At 34.4% G+C, this 15839-nt stretch overlaps 1 protein-coding gene across 1 annotated transcript in view; it reads right to left on the reverse strand.

Annotated features, from left to right (window-relative positions):
- ME1 (malic enzyme 1) overlaps positions 1-15839 on the reverse strand; it is a 133897-nt gene that overhangs the window by 52087 nt on the left and 65971 nt on the right. Inside the window, exon 6 of the mRNA XM_081140896.1 lies at positions 11842-11945. Within this exon, the coding sequence (XP_080997022.1) occupies positions 11842-11945 (104 nt within the window). The remainder of the gene's footprint in view (positions 1-11841; positions 11946-15839) is intronic.

Genomic DNA, 15839 nt, shown 5'->3' on the forward strand with positions numbered 1-15839 from the left:
ATAAAAATACTGGTATGACTGTGAACCCACGTTCACATTAAGACCTATCTGGCTACGGCATGCTTGTTTCCTACATACAGCATTATACAATGTTAACACCAACCAAATTATCAAATTTAAACAAACAAAAAATGCTGCCCATAACAGCAAAATAATTGATCCAACAACCCATTGTCTAAACACGTGGAAGTGTGACAAAATTTCTATCAATTTCTTTCTATGCAAAAAAATGTCTGGGAAATTTTTTTTTAACTCTCTAGGCTGGCATTCCAGCATTTAAAATTTCAGGCAATCAATGATTTTCTTCCTGATTCATTAATAACACACAGTTGTACATCAACATTTAATGGCAACTATTTCATATTAGAGATATGAGGTGATTCTAAAGAAAAATAAAATATGACTTCTATTCTTTTTCAGTTTTTGGAAAAATAACATAAACTGTTATCAAGGTGACATATAAATATCAACCTAAATTAAGTTTGGGAACAAAAGGCAAAAGAAATGTGATGACTTCTAGTGCTTTAGTTTGGATGAAATCTTGCAAAGCAAAATATAATTTCAGAAGAAATCTATTGTGTATTTATAATTCAATGTGCATAATTGTGGAATATATTTGCATGTTCTGTCTTTTCTTAACATTAGAATGTTAAGAATGAAAAAAATGTGCATGGGAGTATACTATATTGTAAAACTAATACAACAACATTAACTACTAGAGTATAATATATATTTAATAGTCACTGAAAACTTATTATGTGTCAGACACTGTCAAAACCAAGTGGTTTGGTTTTCTGTTTTGTCCTTTCACTTGCAAGAAAAAGCATGAAAGCTTTATCCTAGTTAACTACAGCTTTAAATTTAAAAGGTAAAAATTCTTAATGTAAACTACTTTGAAACCAGAGATAAACTGTATGCATTCAACAAACGTTTACTGAGTGTTTCCTAGGAGTCAGGTTCTGGGGATAGAGCAGTGAGCTGAAGAGACAAAAATCCTCGCCCTCATAGGATTCATATTGTATTCATTTGAGACAGATAATAAATAAGAATCACTAAATTAAACATGTTATGAGGTGGTAAATAGTGTAGGAAAGCCAGCCAGCATGAAGGGTACAATTCAGAGTAAGATTTCAAGGAGAGAGGGGAAAGGGAAAGAGAAAAGCCTGCAGGTTCAAGGCAACAGCAAGGGCGGAGAGCCTGAGATGGGAGTCTATCTGAAGTGGACAAGAAAGCGCAAGATTTGGAATGCCCATTGAATGAAACTTCTGCTGAATTCACATACATTTCCTATTTGTTTATAACTCAAGTACTAGAAAATATCATCAAACTGTTTTGTTTAGGGAAATTATAATATTTAGGGAAAGAGGAAAATGCGCAGTTTTCAAACAAAACACCTAATTTTCCATAACTGCCTTTTCACTGTTACTAGAGTACTGTTTATCTTCATGGCTACGTGTTTAAAATTCAGCCAAACGCTTATAGTTATTGTCATTTCTATTTCCATTATCATAGCAAAGGCTGCATTTATGAGATATCTGAACACAGAATGTGCTATGAGTGCCATGTTATTTGCACTGACATATTTGGATAACATTCCTTTAAATCAGACAGGAATGCAATGTAATGATTAAGAGTATGGGCTCTGGAACCAGACTGTCTGAATTTTAATCTCAGCCCTGTCACTTTCTAGGTGAGTAGCTATAGAAATTTACTTAATCTCCCTGTGCCTCTGTTTCTCATCTGAAAAATGGGGATAAATAATTGTAAGAATGTCGTAGAACTGTTTTGAGGATTAAAAGTATATAAATTAGAACACAGCCTGGTATATACCTCAAAAATATATTAGCTGTGGGACTGGGTGAAAAAAGAGAAGAGATTGAAAAGTACAGATTGATAGTTACAAAACAGTCATGGTGATGTAAAGTACAGCATGGGAAATATAGTTAATAATATTGTAATAACTAAGCATGGTGCCAGGAGAGTACTGGTACCGGGGGAACACTCTGTAAAATATATGATTATCTAACAACTATGCTGTACACCTGAAACTAATACAAAATAATATTGAATGTAAACCAGTTTTAAAAATCTAAAAAAGGAAAAAATGTATTAGCTGTTGTAATAGTTGTTACTGTTATTAATATTGATGGAACACATCTGTTCTGCTTTTTTGATATATCATAACCACAATAACAAGTAATTATGATTCCTTACTTTATAATATTTGTACTCTTGATGGTAACAGTAAAAATTATTCTTTAATTTCTGAAGATTCAAATCCATGATAAAATCTGAATGCATATCAAGTATTCATTCTTGTATTTAAACAGATATGTTTAAATGTCAAAAAGACAAACAATGCATTAAAATCAAGTCAGCTTCTGATCATTTCTAAGTTGGAAGAAAATATGCCTTTTAATACCCAATATTTATGAGTATTCAGTCATGTGTAAAAAGTATATTTAAAAGCAAATTCTTTTGCATTTCATAACAGTTAGGAGAACAACATCATAGAGTATACTTACACAAACCTAGATGGTAGAGCCTACCTAAGCTATATGGTATAGCCTATGCCTCTTAGGTTACAAGTTTGCATAGCATGTTACTGTACAAAACAACACAGGATTAAATCAAGCACAAAGGAAAATGATGCAATCAGAAGACTTGGTAAGCACAAGATATTACTGCTGGTGCAACACATAAATAACAATTAAAAGTATATAGTATAGTAAATACATAAACCAACAACAGTCATTTATTATCAAGTATTATGTACTGTACAAAATTGTACGTGCTACACTTTTATAGGACTGGCAGCAAGTCAGTTAACGAGCAGGGAGCATATTCAGAGTGGAAACACTGGACAAAAGGGTAATTCACATCCCTGGCAAGATGGAGAAGGGTGGCATAAGACTTATTACACTACTCAGACAACGCAAATTTTAAAACTTATGAGTTGTTTACTTCTAAAGTTTTCCATTTAAGCCCTGGCAGGTTTGGCTCAGTGGTTGAAGCATCAGCCCGCGAACTGAAGGGTCCCAGGTTTGATTCCAGCCAAGGGCATGTGCCTCAGTTGCAGGCTCAATCCCTGGACCCAGTCGGGGGAAATGAAGGAGGCAACCAATCAACGTGTCTCTCTCACATTGATGTTTCTCTCTCTCTCCCTTCCGCTCTCTCTGAAAAGCAATGGAAAAAAATCCTCAGGTAAGGATAAAAAAAAATTAAAGTTTTCCATTTAATATTTTTGGACTTTATTTGGAAAATTGTGTGCTTCTCTAGTTTACTTAAAGGGGCAGATATAGTTGTCCTCCCCTAATCTGCAGAAAAGAAACTGCAGATAGTGGGGGACTACTATACAAAAGATACACGCAGAAGCGGAGGGTGGCAAGAGAAAAAGGCAGAGTGCATGGGCCAGATTAGAAAGGGATTTATAAGTAGAAGGTGAAGAGTTAATAAAAGGTAAAGATAAGTTCTGGAAAACTTATTACTATGATACTAAAGACACTAGAAGTTACTGAAGGGTTCTGTATGGTGATAAAGATAGAAAATGGTCAAGGTCTAGGGAAGCTGGATTATGGTTATGGAAACGGAACCAGGGTATAGATCAAGGACATGAGAGGAACCATCTGGCATGGATTTAGTAATGAATCCGTTCTTAAGATAAATGCACAGGAAAACACTGGGGGATCATAGAAGACACTCAAGAAGAAAAAATTATTTCAATTTCTGCTTTGGGGTATAATCAGATGATACCGATATAGATGTTTTTTAAAGAAAGAGAGATAGTGAAGAACTGGACTAGTTGATTCTGATAAGTGGCTTATATAAGCCCAAGTCTCATTTTTAATCTTTGCAAGTTAATTCAATAGTTTTTAGTATCTCTGTATCTATCCTCTTTTATTGAGGAAGTAATTCTTATCATGAACTTGCTTTGAAGCTGACTATACAACAAATATGCAGCATAGGAAATAGAAGGCAAATAAAACTTTTTGTAAAATGACTTTCTCTTGAATTAATGCACTTGACTCTTGAGTTCCTGATGAAATAAACTTTGGGCAAAACAAGGAACAGCTAAAGTATATGCAAAACAAAATAGTTTAAAATGCTGAATGAGAAATTTAGTTCTCTGGGTCAAGTATAATTATATGATGTGATGATCAAACATTTTCAAATGACTCATAATGATCACAATTATCACTGAATCACTGAATCTTATGATACAGATCAGCCCTAAATGTTTAAGCAAAATACTGCTTCTTTAGTACTTTAACAGAATCCTACAGTTAGAACACTTTAGAAAATTCTGAATTCTAATCCATACTCCCACTTAAGGCAGAAATCTGTATAAGTTTATATTTATATATTACTATTTTATTTATATTATGTATATATTATATTTATATTAAGTGCAATTGCCCATGTACTTAGAGTGACAAAGAAGTCACAAATAATATTAACAACAAAAACAATCAAGAATAATCACTACTGAGTGATTTTTATTGGAAAGTATTGTGGTAAATACTTTTATATTTACATACCTAATCCTCACCCAAGGATATGTTTTTATTGATTTTAAAGAACCAGGAAGGGAGAAAGAGGGAGAGAGAGAAAGAGAGAGAGAGAGAGGGAAAGAGAAAGAGAGAGAGAGAGAAACACTGATCTATTGCCTCCCCTATGTCTCTCGATGGGGATCGAACCCAAAACCTAGGTATGTACCCTCAACAGGAATCAAACCCACAACCTTTTGATATATGGGACAATGCTCTAACAAACTAAGCTGCCCAGCCAGTGAGTAACTACTTTTATATATATTATTTTATTTCTGGACAATTCCAACTATTAAATGTTCTAATTTTAATCCAAATTTGCCAGCCTGTAACTTTTTATTAAATTATTGGCCCTCATCATCCTCCCTTGGGAAAGAATTATACTTACTATTTATAGCACTTAACAATTTTGTTTTTTAATGTTTAATCTCAATCATCACAATAACCCTATGAAGTAGGTACTGTTATTATTTTTCACTCTTTTTTCAGGAGAGAAACTAAGCCCTAGGGAAGGTAAGCAACTTTCCCCAAGGCTGCAAATGTAGTAGTTGATGGAGCCAAAGGTTGACTTCTAAGGCCAGGTTTTACTTATCACATGTCCCTGAGACATGGGCTTTTGTACAGTGACAAAATCAGGTTTCTGAACTTCCTGAACTGAGAGTCAGATCCCAAACCATGGTGAACTCCCTGAAATAAGAAATGTCTATGAGTCCTTGGAAGAAATGGATTACAAACCTATCCAGACAGCATCACTCCAACATGTATTCAGTACGACTGAGCCTTTTTTCCATTCCAATTTCTACATAACCCAATCTAACCATATTGGTTAACAATAAATTACTTATTTTGTTTCTATTCATATATGTGGCAGTCTTTACCATCTATACTGCAGGATGTGGCTTTATTTTAATTGCAAGATATAAAAAAAAAAATGGGTCACTATCTGTGGATGCCACAAAAAAAGTCTTAAGAATTAATCACATTATACATTATGGTTAAATCAAAATCATTACATGCAGTGTCAATTTTGGCTTGTTTTATAAGTTGTGAAATAAAATAACAGTCAAATGATGGAAAACTAAGTTAGCCAAAATGTGATCATCTTGGCAATGTGAATGATTATTTTGTTCTTATGTCTTGATTGTGGCAAATTTTACACAAATTTTGTTACAGCTTTAAATAATGAGACTTTGAAATCTGTCAGCTCAGAAAATATTTACTACCAACTTGCATTAAATGTAGTTAGATTACTTTATGTAAATATACTGACTTCAATACTTCTAGCCCCTTAAGGGATAATCTGTTCGTTAGACTTGAGAAAATCAGGTATTCGTCACTCACCACATCCTTACCGCTCTACTTTTCACATGAAAATGTTGGTAGCAATTCATCAAGAGTAGGGCATGTTTAAAGTTTAATTTTCTAGTATGGTGAAAGATTGTTGCCAAGCCACTCACATTCTCTTGTATGGCCTCCATTTGAGTAGCTCGATCCAGTTTAACAAATATTTACTGTATATCTATTTTGTGCCAGGAACTGATAGAGAAACTTGTTCATAAAATGAGCAAACTAGATCCCTATCCTTGAGGGAGTACATACAGATCACTCTCAAACTGTAATTACTATTTTTAATAAATATAATTTAGCTTTAAATAACTCAGATGAAATATTAAGGAATTCTTCTTATCTCATTGTTTGCTAATTCAAAGAGAAAATGATAGGTAATAATGGATGCAATAAGGAATTTACTAAAATACTTTTCTTCTTTAGAGGAAATATCAACTCTAACACATAAATGTATCTATATAATTAAAAGTCAAATATTTTGTTTACTACAAGCAGAGCCAGTTTATTTGAAAAGTTGTGTGTTCCTCTAGTTTTCATTAGAGAACCATCTTTGTTTCAGATGTGTGTCACTGTAGTTTCATGAAGGTTACATTCAGTATTTAAGTAATGCTTTCAACAGCAGTCATTTTATACCCACTACAGTATAACGTGGGATCGTCAGAAAAAAGTAACCCCTTGTAATAAATTCTTTTGTTGATACAACTCATATACTAGTAAGAAAAATAGGGCACATGGAATAATACATTTCAATAAGGCTCAAACAAATAGAATAAAACTAGTGCAAAACATTCACAACCATGTTAAAGGAATTTTGAATTATTGCAATTAGAATTAATGATTAGAATAAAACAGGATTAGGAAAGAAAAGCATCTCAAAGAAAAGAATTGTAAACCATGCTCAGAAAGAGAAAATAAATTTAACTTGTTACTCCAAGCCAATTGGTTCACCCAAGGTTGGGCTGAGACATGGCCAAAGATGCAAAACTAACATTAAAATGCTGAAGTATATATCCACCTTAAATACTTTAGGGAATATAAATGTACATATATTCACACATACATACACATAATGCACACATGTAGATTTATTATTATTACATGACCTATCTTTTTCATTCACTTGAAAAAACAGTGAAGAGAAATTATATAAACACATATAGTTGGCATTTTAAGAAAAATATGTCTGTAGTTAAACTGTGAATCTGATCCTTCTTTGGATAGAAAAATGGAAAAAAATTGTGAGTCATAAATGTGATTTAAGTCATGTTCCTTAGTAACATGGTTGCTGATTTTTCTCATATTCACAGACATTCTTTCCATTTAATTTCCCCCCCAAGTAATTTACATCACCTGTGGACCACAGAGAAGAATAGCAGGTGGTATCCCATAGCGTCATATGCTTTCATTAAACTTGTTATGAAAACCAAAGTAAATTATGCTGATTAAAGTGACAGGCAAAATCAAAAGGGCTTCAAAGATTTATAGATAAAATCATCTAAGTTATAAATATATCCATTCATCTAAAAAAACGGATCAGGCATAAAAGGCAATGGCTGGAACAAGTGAAAGAAGGCAACACAGAAAATGAGCCATGGAATTCACTGCAGCAGGAATGGCAGGAAGAAGGGTAACAGGGCAGTAAGAAGCCCCTTCCCTATGCGGAGGCCAAAGTGGAGAAACTATTGAACTGCAACCCTGTGTAAGGGTGAAGAGCACATAAACCTACATACCTGATGACTTCTTTAGAAAGAGAGGATATTATTAATAATAATAAAAATAAATTTAGCAAATCTGGTCATGATAATCAGGGGCTATGTATCCTGTTGCTTTGAAATCTGATGTAACCTTTAAGAACTTGGACCAAATCAATAGCTTCTCTGAATAGTCTGGTCCATCTCAATCAGACAGTCAAGGCTTTAGCTCAATACTGAATCAGTGAAGAAAGCATCATTTTATGAAAACATCAGCACACCTTGCAGCATATGGCAGGTAGCATGGCTTCAGACTAAGATTGTTTCTCTTAAATGTTATGTGACAGGTCATAATACAATTTGTGACAGCAGCCAGGGTTGAGGGAGGCTGCATAAACATTACAATAATCATCTTTGTGGCCATTACTAGTGTTTCCGAGTGACTTTTAACTTTAATCATTTAAAGTGGAAAAGGAAAAAATATAGTCCTTGCTGAATGTTTTTATTTTTCATTAAAATACTTAATACTTGCTTTTTAAAGCTCACCTGAGGTACAGCTTTTTTCTCATTTAGTTAATAAATTCATCAATAAAATTCTGATATAAAGAATTTTAGGCAGTGAAGCTGAGCTCTCACTAATTTTCTAATTAACTTCCAGGGGCAACCGATTCTAGAAAAAGAAGGCTACTATAAACAAGTACCAACATAAAAACAGACACAAATATTTAAGGAGTACATACATATGGTGATTTTAACATATACTTGGCAGTATGTAAGGCTTATAAGAGCTTTAATATATCCTGAAATTAAATCACATAAAAAGAAGGAATTCTTTAAAATACCAGTTCTGTCATCCATACCTATCATTTAAAAACATATAAATAAATTGAATTCAATCATTCATCTAATAAATATTTACTGAGTACTTATAACATGCTAAATAATATTTTAGAAACCAGGAATATGGCAGTGAAGGAAAGAGAAAATACCCTGCTTTCAGGGAATTTACAGTAAATTAATGTAGTCATAACATAAATAAATATACTCAGATATTGATAAGTGAGGAGAAAAAGAAAAATGAGTTGGGGGTAAAATTTTAAATAGGTTGGTCAAGGAAGGCCTCACTGAGAAAGTGACATTTACGAATTTTTTTTTAAATATATCTTTATTGATTTCAGAGAGAGAGGAAGGGAGAGGGAGAGAGAGAGAGAAGCATTAATGATGAGAAAGTCGTCATTGATCAGCTGCCTCCTGCATGCCCCCGACTGGGGATCAAGCAACCCGGGCATGTGCCCTGACCAGGAATCAAACCTCAGTCTCCTGGATCCTAGGTCTACACTCAACCACCGAGCCAAGCCTGGCGGGGCTACATTCAGAGAAATTTTAAAGGTGGCTGAGAGAGCCAGCCATGTTGAAAACTGGACAGCAGCTTGGGAGGATTATCTAAGTAAAGAAATGATAAGCCTTGAGGCATTAGCATGCCTGGCTTGAATGCAAAAAAGAGCAAACAGGCCAGTGTGGCCAGAACAAAGTAAGCAAGGGGAAAACTAGCAGGAGATAAGGTGAGAAAGGTAACAGGGAGTACGATGGTCCAGGGCCTTTTATGCAATTGCAAGGATTTAGTTTTATTCTGAATAAAATGATAAGCTTTTGTAGGGTTTTGAGCTGAGAAATTACCTTAGACTCATTTTAGCTTTTGTGTTGAAAATAGGCAAAAGGGCTGCAAAGAGGGAAGCAGTCAAACTAGTTAGGAGATTATTACAATCATCAGGGGAAAGAGGTTCAAATAAGGGAAATAATAATACAGGCAATGAGAAATGGTTACATGTGGATATATTTTGAAGGCTAATAAGTTCTGCAGGCAGTATGGGTATGGAGTGATAACTCCAATGTTTTTAGTCTCAGGAACAGGAGATACTACAGCAGGGCAGGGCTGGGGGTGGGTGGGTGGGAGAACAGGAGTCCAATTTTGGACATGGGAACACCCAAACATTTAGAGGACACAGAACTGAGAGTGATACCAGGAGACCTGAAGCATCAATATGCTGTCCCTTCTTGTTAGAAGCATATGAAGGCCAGTAATAAGTGGAGCTCTAGCCAAGGTCTAGCACATAATGGGTCCACTGGGACCACAGACCCACCTAGTGGTGATTTTCTAAGCCCCTAAATATATAATCAGAATAGATATACTTGGTAAGTGCCGTAACACCCATGTCAAGTCTTTGGCCTATGACATAAGAGCTACAATTTTGGAGAAAGCCAAGAGGAAGAATTTGAAACTGCCCCACCGCAACCCTGACCGGAGAGTAAATAAAAAACCCAACATAGTATTGGTCCGGGGGGGGGGGGGGGGTGGAGCCAGGGGGGTACTGGCAGAAATTATGTTCCTTTAAGGAACTAAATAGCATGCAGAGGTGGCCCCAATGTAGTTATCCAGGGCTCATTGTGAGTCCATGCTGCAGCTTGACTTCTCTTTTCATCCACTCCTGTGTCTGTCCCCTCCCTTCCAAATGGGTTGGTTCCAAGAACACTCCTTAATAACTCCTTCTCAGAATCTGATTCCTAGGTAATCCAACATGCAACAGTCACTTTCCACCTTGAATTTGTTATATTTCCTTTTAAGACAATTTTGGGCTTAACTTCGGGACTATTTTCCAATATAATTAGGGGGTGCTGGTTTCACTTTTGGAAAACTTTTCCCAAAGCAGTGTCATGCAAAAAAGTAATTTTGAAACACCTTTGGGATTTTTCTCTGGGAAGAGCCCAGAAGTTAACTCCTGATTTACAGGTGCTCTCTGCATTTAAAATTATTGTTGATTCTTGTCAATGCCCATTTCCTTATCAAAGATCTTAGATAACCCCTCAATTCAACCTTTAAAAAAAAAGTTTTTCTGATTCTAAATTGAAACGGCACATTCAAAATGAGCTCATATCTCATTTTCTCCTGAAAGCTTTTCATTGATTCCAAGTGAAATTATTTCTTTTTATGTCAACAGCATTTAAGTATATAGGCCATACATGTTATGTCCATAACTTGTTTAACAGATTCTTTGTAAAAATATTGAAGTTGTCTGTATCAAGTTAGACTTCATTTACACAACAAAAACAAATACATAGAGAATTTAATTCTCCTTTTATATAGCCTCATGGTAGTCTCTACATAATCTCTTGATTAATGCTGCTACCTGAAAAGTTCTAGATAATTTCAAAATCTTACATAAGTTTTAGAGTAAGGAATTTAAAATTAAATATGAAAAACTACTAGCATTTAACTGTACTAAGCAATCTTAAACTGCAGAATTTCTCAACTATTTCTATGAATAAGTACAGTTTAATTAAGTTAATAAATAATAATAATAATAATAAATCAGGCACGGGTCTTAAAAAAGTAGTCCATACTAATTGGCAAATATACTCTGCATTAAGACCTTGGGTAATGAAAGATACAATTTATTCTAAATATTGTGCAAGCTGGTAGAAGTACTTTCTGCTATTGGATGTAACTTCTTAAAATTAAACCTTATAATAAAAAGAAACCAGAAGTTTCTAGTTACAGTTAATTCTAGTGATGAGTTTATTTCTACGAAAAACCAAGGCAACATATATGTTTTGAAAGAGTACATGGTTTGGTTTCTGTGGCTATACAATAACAAATGGATGACTGTTAAGTGTGACAAAATTCTCCCAGAATATATTACTAGATTATGGTAGAAGTCTCTTCTTTGAGAGAAAAAAACTAGAAAATTTTACAGTAGCATATGGCTCACAGTTAACTACTACCTAGGGTAGGTGAAATACAGTATTGCATTTTAATCGAATACCATATTTTAATTAGAGATTCATGGATTATGACTGGATGTCCTGGTTCTTGCTCCATTCTGGACCTTGTGCATTGCACTAACTCATGATCACCTCTTCCTCTGCTTTTCCTACCACAAAAGGATCAGATACACCCAAAAAGATAATCAAAGATCGGATTTTATTAGCAGCCAGAAACAAAGTACAGACTGCCAATGAGTATAAGAGAAGTATCTTGAGGAACAGCAACAGACACAACCTTCTGGGGATAGACACATCAAGTTATCATTTGGCCACTAATAGCTATGAGGATATATGTATGTGTATTTTATTCAAATTGTTTCTAATAATTAAACATAGAGCACAAAACTTGGACATTTTTATACTTTATTATGTTAGGTTATCTTTAAATTTTTGAAACTCAACTCAAATATAGATAAAATAAATATTATACATACTTGGAAGAAACTGCCTCCATGAATTCATCCAGAAAACCGTCATATTCAGGACCTCTCACTCTTCTCTGCCGTAGTCCAATGTACAGTGGATCTTTAAGTAACTCCTATATTTAAAAAGTCACCAGAGATATAAAAATAACTAAAGGCAAGTCATTCACTTGTCCTAAGCCTCAATTTCCTCATCTGTATAATAAGGATAGAAACAGAAATAAAATCTTGCAAAACTGATTAAGAAGCAACCTATGAAGCCAATATTTAGTATTATATAGAATATATCTACAGTATTTATATGCTAACTAAGAAAAAGAATTACTAAACATTAAAAACACTGTGCCTTCTTCTGGGGGGACTAAAAGGAACAAAAATCTCTCAGTGGTGCTAATTAGAAAAGCTCAGTTCAGATTTTATACGCAGAGTTTATCACATAGAAAAATAATATTGAGTTTGAAGTATTATATTAGCTTAAGAAATGGAAAGTTAGCAATTCCTGTGCCTTTTTTTTTTCTTTTTCTAAAAGCAAAATCTTCAACAAGGATTTTGATAATACTTTTAATATTATAGATTTGACTAATGTGAAAAATAATTTTTTTAGCCTTGACTAAAGTTTTTCTTAAACTTTACAGTTTTTTTAAAAGGATATATGTGAGACAACACTGCTCTGTTCAAGTTTTAGTATATGTAATATTTTTATTTTTATTAAATCACTTTTTAATTGAGGAGTAATTTATAAACAGTAAAATGACCCATCTGCAACAATAAACAGTAAAACTAGAAACAGTAAGAAACCCACAATTAACATATTAATAGAAAAAGGTTTAATGCTATTTCCCTAAAATTGGAAACAAGACAAGGATATTTACTCTCACCTCTTCTATTCAACACTATACTGAAGATCCTAGCCACTGGACTAAGGTAAGAAAAAGAAGGAAACAGGAATACAGATTAGAAAGGAAGAAGTAAACTGTTTTCACTTATATATACATGATCATGTATATGGAAAATACTAAAGAATCTACAAAAAAAATCAACTAGAAAAAATATTTGAATTTAACATGATCACAGCCTATAAGGTCAATATACAGAAATCAAATGCATCTCTATACATTACCAATGAACAACTGAAACAAATAAAATACACAACTCCATTTATAATAGAATTCTAAAGTATAATAGAATTCCAAAGAAATCCACAGGGACATATTTAACAAATTATGTATAAGCCCTATACACAGAAAACTATAAAATATTGCTAAAAGAAATTTTAAATGACAAACAGCTCTTGCAGGCTGGAAAAAAATGGCACTCTATGCCATGTAATGGTGAAAAAACTGAGAAAACTGTTAACTTCAGAGACTTAAAATAGAGAAAATGTACACCTAATGAACTTGTGAGTCTGGCTAAAAAAATTTCCAGGTAGAATGGTGACTGTGTAAATTGGCTTCATAGCTGTAAGGTAAGGTTAAATTGGCTTCATAGCTGTAAGGTAAGGTTAAAACAGAGATGAGCTAAAGAAGAAAATATTCAGTATGTGAGCAAAATTAAAGAAAATACAGAAGACACAGGACTTGCTTATAAAAGATTTCCAAAGTAAAATAAGTCCTGCAGTCAAAAATCAAATTAAATGTGTGGTTGTAATAACTTTTTAAAAAACATCTGAATGATTTAAAGTGGAGTCCAATATCTTATCTAGATAAAAGGAACTGGTCCCACAGCTCTCTGATTTGGCCACTGATGTAGGGGGGAAGGTCTGTTCCAAAAAGACTTGAGAGTGGGGCCGTTATGTAATAGAGTAGACTATAATCTGATACACAGAAAGCCTAAAAAAATTCTAAGGGCACTGTATTACTTGGATTAATTGGGACAGAAGCATTTCAAAATGAATCTACTTCACTGGGTCCCCAACTTTCCGCAAGAAGGAAGCAGGCTGAGGAAGCTATTTACCTGTGATACAGCCATTTCTTATGGAAATGAAGGATATCTCAGAGGACAGAGCAAGAGTCCAGACAGCAGTGTGAGAAGCCTAAGAGAAATAGGCCCTTTTCAAAAACATTGCCTACCCCCTAAGTAGGTGGCCTGGCAATATGTGATGGGAATTCAAAATGTCTATGAACCGTTTAGAGGCATATAATTTCTATTCTTCCCATTTGGAATGGGGGAATGTTGACTGTGTTTATTCTGACCCTGCCTCACTATTATATGTTTAATATGTGGGAACAGATAAGAGGACCCACAAAAAGGAGCAAAACACAAGAAGTGTGATTTGCATCTAGACCTGATTTAGATTAGATGACAGGATCCTGAACTCAGGGCCTGCTGTTGTTACTGAGATGAAACTTTTGGAAACACAGGATGAAGATAACCGTATCTGACATGTGGAATATGGACAATTTGTGAAGGAGAATCTATATGGGGAAAGATCAAGCTGTCACAAGCATCTGAGCCTTCCTACCCATCCCAGCAAATCATAAACACTGACAAACTTGTAATTGTTTTAAGTCACTAAGTTTTGAGGTGGTCTGCTATAGGTAAATGATAGGTTTTAGTAGGTGTGGTGATATTTTTCTGAAGGTTAAGCCATCTGAATAATCTGACAGGGATTTGCTTAAAGCCAACATAAATTATAGCTTGGTTCACACCTGCTGTCCTAGTGTAATTATTAGTAATGTCCTCTTTCATTGTGAAAGTGTCTTGGTTTGGCTAATGCATTATGTAGTCATCCTACTTATAATGTGCTGCACAACAATGAGGTAAGGCTTTCTGGCTAGCTGGAAATTAACATATTTAATCATATAAACATATTTCAGATGAAATGTAAAATCTGAAATTGAGTGCTGTTGTAAAGCCCAGCTGTTCCTGGAGCCTAAAAACTTTAAACACTCTACTGGCAGGCTTCTGAACAGCTGAGGTTGAATTGCCAGTGAGCTACTAAGTGGCTGCCAGAATTAAAATCCTTTCTCCGTGTCTGGAATATATTTGGACTTCTAAAATGTGAATTAGAAAAAGAACACAATTGAGAAAAGATGTTACATGTTTCCCCTTCTCTTTTCTCTCATTCTTTCCAATGCTAATAATTAAAGTATATATCATAAAAAGACTAACTACAACGAAGAGTCAAATATGAAGATTTATGAATTATCCCAATCATATGTCTCTGTCAATATTTACTGTTTTTTTAAAAAAAATTTCATTATAATTAAGGTCTGAATAATGAGTGCAATCTTGGAGATTCGACTGATGAAAAAAATTTACAAAAAGCAAAATTGCCTTGGCCCGCATGGCTCAGTGGTTAGAGTATCAGCCCATGCACCGAAGGATCTTGGGTTTGATTCCCAGACAAGGGCATATACCTGGGTTGCAGGTTTGATCCCCAGCCCCAGTCGGGACGCATGAGGGAGGCAACCAATCAATGCGTCTCTTTCACATGGATGTTTTTCTTCCTCTCTCTCTCTCTTTCTTTTCCTCTTCCCCTTCCCTTTCCCTCTCTCCCAAAATCAATGGAAAAAATATCCCCGGGTAAGGAAAAACAACAAAAAACCCAAAAAGCAAAATTATCCACTTTTGATAATGGCTCCATAGACCAAGTCACCTGGCCAGAAGTGATATTAGTTTGTTACATTAAAAGCTTCTTGTGGCCAAGATTAAACACTTCACAGATCTTTTTTGGAGAATAAATGAAAGATTTGGTATTAAGCAAGCACTTAAAAAAGATTTGCCTTTCTTTAGCAAGAGATGTCACATGTAATGCAGGTGATGTCACTGAAGACTTACGAAGACTTATAGCATGAGAAAGAAAAAGATTAGAAAAAAACAGTAAAAGACAAAGCATATGGAAATATAAGAGAGTTCCAAAAAGGAGGTAAGGAGGGTATATATCGGTAAAGTTAATCGTCTTACTTGCTATTTGTTAGCACTATTTCAATTCTGGAGCCTTGAGAATTTTTATTTGGAGCATTCATTTACTTGACGCTAACAGTCATCATCATCAACTCACACCTTGT

The sequence above is a fragment of the Miniopterus schreibersii genome, assembly GCF_964146895.1.
Source record: "Miniopterus schreibersii genome assembly, chromosome: 6".
Taxonomy (NCBI): Eukaryota; Metazoa; Chordata; class Mammalia; order Chiroptera; family Miniopteridae; genus Miniopterus; species Miniopterus schreibersii.